The sequence below is a fragment of the Sphaeramia orbicularis genome, chromosome 12 (genome assembly GCF_902148855.1).
Source record: "Sphaeramia orbicularis chromosome 12, fSphaOr1.1, whole genome shotgun sequence".
Taxonomy (NCBI): Eukaryota; Metazoa; Chordata; class Actinopteri; order Kurtiformes; family Apogonidae; genus Sphaeramia; species Sphaeramia orbicularis.
In genome coordinates, this window is record NC_043968.1 from 79,795,672 (window position 1) to 79,807,720 (window position 12,049).

General features: G+C 38.0%; 1 protein-coding gene across 1 annotated transcript in view; it reads right to left on the reverse strand.

Annotated features, from left to right (window-relative positions):
• LOC115429145 (collagen alpha-1(III) chain-like) overlaps positions 1-1,716 on the reverse strand; it is a 97,851-nt gene extending 96,135 nt beyond the window's left edge. Inside the window, exon 1 of the mRNA XM_030148392.1 lies at positions 1,603-1,716. Within this exon, the coding sequence (XP_030004252.1) occupies positions 1,603-1,698 (96 nt within the window). The 5' untranslated portion in view covers positions 1,699-1,716. The remainder of the gene's footprint in view (positions 1-1,602) is intronic.
• Positions 1,717-12,049: the final 10,333 nt, after the last annotated feature.

A 12,049-nucleotide genomic window follows, 5' to 3' on the forward strand; every position in this document is an offset into this window, starting at 1 on the left:
TTAGTTCCAGAGAAGAAGATTGTTGAAATCTAGACATTGGCGACCTTAAGTTTGACCCTTCAAGGTCACTCAAGGTCAAAGGTCATGGACCCAAATGAAAGTCCATATGTGACTTCCTATGAGTGACCAGTAGTGACTATACTGGTATCTCCAATCATTTCATGTTATAAACCATCAAAATATGGACCATTATACGTAAAGGCACATTTAATATTTCAAAAATTCCTCAAAAATTCAAAAATCAAAATTTCTCAAAACTGTGAACACACGTTGTAGACATTGTCCCAAAGAAGCTACACAAACAATTTGAAAAGAATCTGACCATTAGTTTTGGAGACGAAGATCTTTAAAATCTAGACATTGGTCAAAGGTCAAAGGTCATGAACCCAAATGAAAGTCCATACATGACTTCCTATCAGTGCTCAATAGTAACTGTTTTGATATGACATCCTAACTTCACTGGAGCTGAGGTTGTACTTGTTTGACAGGTGTATGTCTCTGTAGGCCGTAAGTATGAGATATTTTGACTAGAAATGAGAAAAATACACTTGGTAAGATTTTGATTTTTGCAGCGTGTTCTACATGGTGAGTAAATGATATCTAGGAAAAGACTTGATTTCCACTGAAAACTGCCAAATGTAAACCATAATATTACAATAAAAGGTGAGAAATCACTTAGGAAAGATTAAATGTAGAAAAAAAATCAATTCAAAGTCGCCCCAAAAACAGTTCCAGGTGTTTAAGGGTTAATGTGTTGGACAGAGGTCATGCCAAGTATGACTCCAGTTCATCACCATCTCTGAACACGAAACAATAAATGACACGGTTTAACTGTAACTCACTTCAGGTCCAAACAAGTCAGAGGATTTTCATGTTTCACCAGACAATATGAGTAGAAACGTCCTTTACATGAACATTAAAAACATCCACATAATGTTTAGATAAAGTAAGCTCCTTCAAAAGCCTGACTGTATTATTTAACCACAAATACTGTCCTGTGAAATCCATGTATCTCCTAAATGTTTGATATACGACAGACAGGTTTGGAGTTAATAAACTAGACGACTGATGCTAATTAAAAATATATTTGTTGAGTATAGGAGGACAAAAATGCCCCCGATTTGCTGTAAACTCAAAACTGTAGCCAGAAATAGATGAATTATCATTATTATTATTATTATCATCATCAATCATCATCATCATTATTATTATTATTATTATTATTATTATTATTATTATTATTATTATTATTATTTTATTATTATTATTATTTATTTTATTATTAGACAATTGCTGTATCTATTCTGTACTGATTACTTGTCAATATTGGATTTACATTAAGGATTGTGGGAGGGATAAAAAAGAAAAATGAAAGAATGGAAGTCCTTTTTATCACATTGCAATGTCATGTCTGTGAAATTACTTCCAATAGAAAGAAAGTTAACAAAAAGAAAGAAACAGATGAATCATGAAGGATTCAAAACTCAAAACCAGCAGTAAATCAGTCAAACGATGCACCTCGTACAAATGTACTTTTGTTTCATTCCCAGTGTCAGCTCCATTAAACCATCTGACCAGCAGACTGAGTTCAGCTCATCCTACCTTTCCTTTGCGTCTCCTTTGACCCTGAACGTTCAGTCCATGTAAATCCAGCAGCAGGAACCCCAGCAGCAGGTACCATCCGACATGGTGGAGCATGACTGCAGCTCTGAGCCGCCTCCGCTCAGCTCACACTGACACACACAGGCTGAGATCTGCAGGGGGGGGCAGGGGGGCGGAGCCAACACCCCGCAGACACACCCCCAGCACAGACCGGGACAAAACAGAACACGCCCTCCTGCATGGACCAGGACAAAACAGAACACGCCCCCCTGCATGGACCAGGACAAAACAGAACACGCCCCCCTGCATGGACCAGGACAAAACAGAACACGCCCCCCTGCATCTGCATGGACCGGGACAAAACAGAACACGCCCCCCTGCATGGACCAGGACAAAACAGAACACGCCCCCCTGCATGGACCAGGACAAAACAGAACACGCCCCCCTGCATCTGCATGGACCGGGACAAAATAGAACACGCCCCCCTGCATGGACCAGGACAAAACAGAACACGCCCCCCTGCATGGACCAGGACAAAACAGAACACGCCCCCCTGCATCTGCATGGACCGGGACAAAACAGAACACGCCCCCCTGCATGGACCAGGACAAAACAGAACACGCCCCCCTGCATGGACCGGGACAAAACAGAACACGCCCCTCTGCATCTGCATGGACCGGGACAAAACAGAACACGCCCTCCTGCATGTACCAGGACAGAACACACCCCCCTGCATGGACCGGGACAAAACAGAACATGCCCCCCCTGCATCTGCATGAACCGGGACAGAACAGAACACTCCCCCTGCATTTGCATGGACCAGGACAAAACAGAACACACCCCCCTGCATGGACCGGGACAAAACAGAACATGCCCCCCCTGCATTTGCATGGACCAGGACAAAACAGAACACACCCCCCTGCATCGGCATGGACTGGGACAAACAGAACATGCCCCCCTGCATGGACCGGGACAAAACACAACACGCCCCCCTGCATGGACTAGGACAGAACACGCCCCCCTGCACCGACTGGGAAAGAACACGCCCCCCTGCATGGACTGGGACAGAACAACCTACCTCTGCATGGAACGGGACAGAACAGAACACGCCCCCCACAAGGACCAGGACAGACCACACACCCCTGCGTGTGCTGGGACAAAACAGAACACGCCCCCCCTCCCCCTGCATGGAATGGGACAGAACCCCCCCCCAAACACACACGTTCTGCTGTGAATGGTGGCAAGTGTCGACCTACACTTCACTAACACATGTTGATGCTTCTAGTTGTAAATGCTTCACTCAGTTTCTCCCTTTGTCTGTTTTGATTCTGCAGATTATGAAGGAGATTCTGATGAAGTAAAGCCGTTACTATTATTACACGTCAATTTACAGATGGTGTTCGTATTAACATCTACTGATGAGGATAATAACAGGAAGTTTGTCTTTAAGAGTCTGGATGTGTACAGTAGAATACAGCTGTCAGATGTTCAAATGACTGTTATGAGTGTGTTCAAGTGTGTGTTGGTGGATCTGTGAAGAGAACCAAAGGAACGCCAAGGCACAATCACAGGTATTTATGTTATGTTATTGTTAATAAAGGGGAAGATAATGGGATTTTTTTTCTTCTTCCTGCTCTTTTTTGGGTTATGGAATGTGTGTAAGTACTCAGGGTTGCTGTGTCTTATATGTTTTGTGAGATTGTTTCTTAAATTACAATAATATTCCATTTCCTTAGTTTGTGATTAGTCATTCTGCATTATATAAACACAGGGTGAACAAGAAAAGCACTGTGAGAGCGCAGACCTCCACTAAGACAGATCACTGCCTCCCCCCAATCACCACCAAAATTTAATCATTACTTCCTTGTGCCAGTATCAACATTTCCTGAAAATTTCATGAAAATCCGTCCATAACTTTTTGAGTTATCCTGCTAACAAACAAACAAACAAACACGCAAACACACAAAGCAAAGCGATCCCAACACCTCCTGGCGGAGGTAATAAATGGAAATGGGAATAATTTGAAATAAGCTTATTTCTATTCTATTCTATTCTATTCTATTCTTTCACCTCATTTCTGCATATTAAAAATTGTATAGTGTAATGTTAATTTCTGAACTGTTTCTTCATGTGCAGTTTCAGTTTTACACATACTAAAACTCCAGTAAAAATGCAGAAAATTCAAGACAATCTCAAACTGTCACTAAATGTTTTTTTTTTCTGCTTAAAAGAGCAGTGCAATTGAAACAAGTTCAGGGAATAAACAATTTCACCTGTTTTGGAAATTTCCTTTAAATAGGATGAGAAGAGAAACTGACTGATGGGAGTCGACTTGTCTTTGTGTTGTCTTTTATTCTGCAGAAGGAGCAGTTCTGACAGAGTACACACAGCAGTCTGAACAGAGTCACTCCTGGAAAAAAGGTTGCACATCGGTGTTATACAACAGTGTTTTCCAACCACTGTGAGAAAACATCAGGTGTACCGTGGAAGATTGTCCAATTTTACCTGATTGGTACTGTATGACTGGTAAAGTACTTAACTCCTTAAAACCTGGTGTGTCATCGCTGACACACCCTGTGCATATGCAGTTTGGATGGCTGTAACTATTTCACTGTTTGTGTAAATGGAAAAATTCCAACGGTTTCTGAAACCTGGGACGTTGCGCTTTATAAGTTTTATTGGGTCATTATGGTAATTTTTCTCATGCCTGTACTAGAAGCTGGGGACAAGCTGTTTTACCAGTATTATAACATGCAATAAATTGTCAGTGATTACTAGCAGTGGAGAGGTGGGGATACTCTCAATTTTTATTTTTTTTTTAAGTAGTCCAGAAAAAATTAAACATGGGCATGTCAGACTACTCCATTTAGTTACTCAAAAATCCATCAGGAGTATTTATTCACTATTATAAAATCATCACGACTTGATCAGGAGCAGTTTGTAGGTTTTACTGGACACACAAGCAGCTGCAGGAATGGAAATGAATGAATGAATGAATGTTTATTTCAGTTAAATACAAAATACAAAACACATACATATTTAAAAAAAACAACAACAAAACAAAACACCTACATATTAAAAAAACAAACAAACATAAAATGAACACATTTTGTAACTGAAAAAGGAAGAAGCTGAAGCTGGAGGCTTATTTCTGCTTCTCCTATTCACATCCTTAGTCCATGTCCACACCTTAAGTTGCAGCAGATAAATACTTAAACTTAAATTATACTACATTCAGTGTAATAAGTTATTTTGTAATCATATTACTTTCATAGCCCTTCATAATTTGACCAATTAAATTCTTTTTGAAACTCAACAGTGACCTACACAATTTCACTTCATCCTTCAATTCGTTCCATAGCTTGACACCAATAACTGAAACACTGTGATATTTAACGTTTGTTCTTACTTTACATTTTTCAAACACAAACATCCCTCTTAAATTATAATGTCCTTCTCTTAACTTAAAAATTTTCTGAATACAAAAAGGAAGGTGTTTACTTTTAACGCGAAACATAAATTCCATTGTTTTTAAATATACAATGTCAAGAAATTTTAGTAAACCAGATTCTACAAAAAGTGGATTACTTGATTGGAGATAACCAGCTTTGTTTATGACTCTAATAGCTTTTTTTTGGAGTTTAATTATCGGGTCTAAATTAGTTTTATACACATTGCCCCATATTTCCACACAGTATGACATATATGGCATTACAAGTGAACAATACAACATATGCAAACATTTTTTGCTTAACAAGTCAAATGTATTCAACATGAGGCAAACATAGGACAACGTGAGCCTTTCATAATGTTAGCCTTTCATAATGTTAGCCTTTCATAATGTTAGCCTACTCACACAGTTCAAATATTGGTGACAAAATCTCTTTTCCTCTAAATGTGCAGTCATTTGTCCAGTAGTTTAAACAGTGACTCATTCTGAAATCACCTCAAAACTGACCTCAGAATTATATATTCCATGAAAGTAGGTTCTGTCCATGTGTGTCCCTCACTTGAAATATGTTTATTCAGCCTTTCTCATTTGCATTTCCAATAATCGCGCATCTTTCAATGAGACGTGCAGTGACCTGTCAATCAACTGTGGTGGCACTGGCGCCTGAGGAGGTGTTCAAATCAGGTTTCAGAGGTGGACAGCGCTAATTAGCAATATTTTCCTCACCATGACCCGTCCTACTCTGCCTCTGATTGGCTCATCAGTCCTCATGCCTAAAGTTAACCAATCTAATGAGTGAAGGTAGTGAGTACTAGCCAATCAGAGGCAGAGTAGGGCGGGTCATGGCTTCACCATCCTAAGAGAAAAAATTAGCAATTTGTCTCAGATACTAGTGAATGGTGCACGTCAGGGGGATTTAGAAGTGGGTAGACTGAAAAATACGTGGGTATATGCTTTATACGACCGTATACCCTGGTCTACACCACTGATTGCTAGATTTCGAAAGATCTGGAAAAAAAGCGTTCTGAAAAAATGTGCAAATGGACTCACTCACAGCATATTTTTTAACCTTTAAGTCAAAATAAGAAAAAAAGTCCAGGCGAGTCATTTTAGGCTTAGGGTTTAAAGGGTTAACCTTCAGAAAGCATCTGGTTTGTTTTCTGAATGATGGTACTTTTTATCATCTTGACAGTTTCTTTATCCTGTATCTTCTGTTTGTCTTTACACATGGAACAAGACATGAGGAAAACGAAATGTGACAGCGATAATAATGATGTGTGAAACAACGCAAAGTCATTAAGATAAAAATCTATCATTTTAAGCCACGAGCAGATGTTTGAAACTCAGCACAGTCTCAAATGGAGACCCAGGTTGTTCGCCAACACTCGGTTTATCCAACTGAACATCTGATCGCAGCGAGCGATTGGCGCTACAGGCCGACCGCAACGTCACGGACGACTTAAAAATCTGTTAGAGTGAAGAACAGACTGTAGCAGCTGCTGAGGAAAAAGCTGGAGGCAGAGGGAAGGAAAGGGTGACGGGGTGACGTGAGGGAATCCCCACTGCTTTCACACATGGATGGGTTTAGGTCTGAGGGAGCCTGCAGAAAACAACAACCCCAAAACAAACAAAAAAAAAAACCTCTGGAGGGGAATTAGAGGAAGGGGAAGCCGCGGCGCCCGAGATTCAATGAAACAACCACAGCTGAGAGAAAACTGGAGGGGAAATATTCACCACGGATCCTCTGAGGTCCACTTGATTTACATGATGCAGAGTGGAAGACCTCCTCTGCAGCTCCACGTCGCAGCCAGCGTGACTTCACGTCTAATCAGAACCAAAGGATTTTTTCTGGCAAGATGTCGTTTTTTTATTTATCAAAGTATTGTTTCTAATATTGTTTCAGGCTTTTTAGTCTCCCACCTGACTCAGGGCTACCACGAACTGATCACACTTTATGTATTCATCATATTTTAAACTGTCTTAATGGTACTTTATCGGGTTTCACGGGCATTCTAATTGTATTCTACTTGCATTGTTTTATTTGTTTTTTGCAGTGTAAAGTTGCTACTTTACAGTGTTACATGTACTCCATGTGTTTCCCCCTACCTCCCCCCTCTCCCCCAGTCTCTCTATATCTCTATTGCTCTCTCTTTTCTCCTCCTTTACTCTCTCTCTTTTTTTTTTTTTTTCCAACTATAACACTGGTCAACAACAAATTTATTGTTTAAGTTTTTTGAGCTGATTTAGGATCATTTTGGTGCTGAATCCAAAAATCACATTCATTTTGCTCAATCAGGTCAACTTTCTGAACTATGCTACATATTGGCTTTTTAACATTTTTGGTTACATTTATGGGCATTTTCACATCATATGATACAAAATTCTTTCATATTTCTTGCAATAAATGAGTTCTGAAGATTTTACTTTTGCCAATTTATGATTAATGTTTTTTTTAATATTACAGGTGAATGAAATGTCTTCGACTAGAAGATCTTGTAAAAATAAGCCTGACGTATTCTGCTACATCTGCGGTGAATACACCATTGTACCTAACAGGAATCCTGTTCGAAAATGACTTTTTTTTTCTCTTAAAACCTATTTTAGGTGAGAACTATATAAAAAATCAACTGATAAAGTCACAAAAATGTCATCAATTTTGTGAGAAGATCAAATTTTTCAAAATCAAATTAGCAAAAAAACCTGACCTGATTGAGAAAAACAGATGTCATTTTTGGATTTAGCGGTGCAAAATGGTCCTAATTCAGTTGAAAAAACCTAGACAACTTGCAAAAAACATTTTTTGTAACCCAGTGTATTTACTGAACATTTTCAATAAACACAACAGACATTATATCAATTTGTAACAGTCAATGCACAATCAAGAATGACATGTCTGACTGTCAACACCCACCCCTTCCCACCCACAGGCCAAAAAAATTTAAAAAATTTAAAAAATTAAAAAAAAAAAATCAATCAATCAATAAAAAAATAAGGAAAAACACAAAAGAAAATTAAAAACAGAAACCATAAATAATGATAAAGGAACTCAAATTGCAAAAGTAAAAAAAAAAAAAAAAAAAAAAAGGTAGTATAGTACACAGCAATAAGAGAAGAAAGGAAAAGACAACACATAATTTCTCATTCCCTCCTTTCCTCTCCTTTCCCCTCTTTCTCAATGATGTTTAATCATCTATATTCTGAGGAAAATCGAAAGAACTGAAATACCGTAAAAATGGATCCCAAGTGGTATGAAATGATTTAATTGAGCCTCTAAGAGAGAATCCCAACTTTTCAACCTTCAGATTGTAAAGCACCTCACGTACCCACCGGACCTGTGAAGGGGGATGGGAGACCTTCCAGTTAAGTAGAATTAACCTGCGGGCTAAGAGTGTGGTAAATGCTAAAGCACGCTTCAGCACTTTCAGTAGATTTGAAGCAGGGGAGACACCAAAAATTGCAGAGATAGGATTGGGAGCAACAAAAAAACCCATATGCTTCAGTTAGTGTGTTAAATATTTCTGCCCAAAATGGTCCCAGTTTACTCTCTCTCTCTAACCCCACCTGGTCAAGGCAGACGTCCATCCTCCAGGAGTCTGGGTCTGCTCCAGGTTTGTGCTGTTAAAGGGAAGTTTTTCCTCGCCACTGTCACCAGTCACAAGTGTTTGCTCCTGGAGGATTCTGTTGGGTTTCTGTAAATTTGATTTGATTTGATAAAGCACTTTGTGACTCTGTCTGTGAAACGTGCTCTATAAATAATATTTACTTACTTACTTACTTTTACTTACTTACTTATTTTTCTCTTACTTATTCAAATACACTGTTTGGTATTTTCTCACATCCTGCGAACCAATCAGATCAATATTACATCATCAATCTAATTCTAATTTTAGCAAAATACCACATTCATAAATCCAAATTCTCCAATCACAAACCTTCCTTTTGAATCTTTAAAATTGGGCTTACTCAATATATTTCAAGTATTCAGTATTCTAAAAACAAAAAAGCTATCAAAACCACTGATTTATGGAACAGTTATGATCTTTGCGTAAACTGATAAATTATTTCTGCTTGCATATTTCGTCCCCTGGCTTTGTTCTGTTCATGTTATTATATTAATATTGCACTTTATGTTTCTATTGTACTCTGTATAACACTAAATAAATAAATATGTTAAAAAAAAAAAAAAAAAAAAATTGGATCCAAAGGAGAGGTGGCCGAACACAAACAGCAGAGTAATTAAAGCAGAGCCGAGGGAGGTTGATCCACGGTGAAGCGAACCTCCGAGGGCACGGCAGATGTGTGGGGGGAACAAATCAATGATCTCTTTTTATTTCTAAACAACTTCCCGGCACATCTTCGTCCTCACCGCCACATAATAGCTTCCAGACATCGGCGCTGTCTGCTTCTGCGATCCAGTTTAACCTTCCAGTGTCCTGGTGAGCAGATGATGCACTTCGCTCTTCATGTTATAAAAGGTCAGATCATTTTTCACTGGGGTTGGGAACCTTAGTTGGGAATCTTTTTCTCTAAATCACACAGTCACTCTTTGAACAGATCCTCTACACTGTAAAAAAAACAAAACAGTAATATTCTGGCAGCTGGGGTGCCAAGAAAATACTCTTAAATAATGGAAAATAACTATCTCATAAAAATACAGTAATTTTTCATAATTAAAATACAGTTTTTTGCCCTAACTTTACATGAGATTTTGCCTATTTTTTTTTACTTTTTAATGTTTAATAAAGAATATTTACATGTATTAAAACAATCAAATTACCTACAAATATATATATCTATATATATCTATATATACATATATATATATATATATATATATATATATATATATATATATATATATATATATATATATATATAAATAAATAATTTTTTAATGAGACTCAGTTGTACAATCCACTGATAAAAACTGTATTTGGACAGTTTATCAGTGCTTATACATGTTATACATTCACAAAAATACATTTATTCAACATTTTTAAAAAATGGAAATTTTCTGATTATTCACAGTTACAATTTTTTCACGTTATTTTACATTTGACATGTAAAATCACAGTCTGTTTTTGTCATTTCATTGATATTTTCCTGTATCTTAAAAATACAGGAAAAAATCTGTTAAATAAACAGTGAAAATTCTGTTAAATTACAATTATTTTTTTTTTACAGTGTACCTCCACAGTTCCGCTGGTATTCTCTGTCTGGGTACGCATCCACCAGCACCTGGAAAATGGATGGAATGTACACAGAGGACGGACAGAACGCTGCGTCCGTATCTGTCTGTGTCTGGAACGTTACTTGCAGTCAGCGTTACTTTTATCACCGTCATTTATTTGGTTAAATCTCCACACTCTTCACACTCCACACACATTATTCCTCCTCCTCGTACCTGCTGCACTGAACTGGGAACGTCACACGGCCGTAAGTAGTATCGGTGCATTTGTATTGGATTACTTTTATGAGTACAAGTACACACACTGAGTATTGAAGCCGATGCCCGATACTGGTACGGGATCGGTGCATCCTCAGACGAAACATAAAAAAAGATGGTGCAGATTCCGTGCTTTCAGGAAGGACCTCTGGGGGCGGGTTAATGGAGGGTTAATAGTGGACCTGCTGCGTGGACTTATGGGTCCACGTGGATCCAGACTGAGGTCAGGCTGCTGTTTGTGACAACGTGCCATTACCAGGCGTTTATCCACATTTGATTTATCTTCACGGCATAGACACTCGCACTAAATTACAGTTGTGGAGGGGAAAATGATTCCGTTTGAGCGTGTTGAGGCTGCTCAAAGTTGAAGAGAAATAGTTCTGCTCTGTTTAGGAACAAAGACACAGAAACAGTTAGACCAAGGATTTTCCCTTTTCTTCGTTCCCATCGTTCCACATCTTCAGTGTTTTCTCTTATCTGAGCCACAACTCTTTCACCAACCCACTTCCTCTTCTATTCTGTGGATTGAGGTTCTGTAATGACTTTATTTTATCTGGGAAATGGTTAGAAACCTTCAACAATCTATGGGAGAGGGTGTATAAAGGACAAGCCTGACAATGTGCAGAGTATTATCGTTAACGAAAACTAACGAAATGACGAAAACTAGAATTGTACAAACATTTTCGTTAACTGAAATAAATAAAAAGTATAATTAAAAGAAAAAATCGAGAACTGAAACTGTATTGTGTGTTTACAAAACTAACTAAAAAATATAAAACATTATGGATAAAATTCCCTTAGTTTTTGTCTTTGTCAATGTCGGACTTAATACAAAATTGATTTATTTCACTTGAGCAATTTTAGTTGCTGGCACCATATCATATTTAACAGTCCGTCACTTCTCGTCAATTGTTTGGCGTCGTCTTCTGGTCCCCACTCTACCTGGAAACATGGAGACTAAAGCTAAGAGAAATCAGCAGAGTCCTGTCTGGGATTTATTTGAATTCAACGGCAATAGAAGAGTAAAGATATAAAGAAACTAAAACTAAGTATTTAGAAAATAACGAAAACTAATAAAAACTAGCAAACCTGCTCTAAAACCTAATTAAAACTAACGGAATTAGAGGAAAAAAAGTCAAAACTAAATAAAACTAAACTATACTGAAAAATCCAAAACAATTATAACCTTGGTGCAGAAATCCTCCTTTGTTTAGAAAACACAGGCATGGTGTTCAGATGCACTTTCACTTTCACTTTTTTTTTTTTTTTTCTTTTACAGAAAATATGAAGCTCAGTTCCTCTTCTGCTCAGTCTGTTGTGTGCAATAATCACACCGGGTCTTTGATGCTTCATACAACTCAAAAGGAATCACCACCGACATGATGCAGCTCCAGCACCAGATGGACTTTGAAGCAGCTTTTGTTGGTTACACTAATGTAAGAACTGACAGCTTTGTCCTGTTGTTTCTGAAATGTGTTACTGTTGTTGTTCTTCGTCATTTTTTGGCTTTGAATCTTACGGTTTTAAATCTACATTAATTGTCTTGCCCT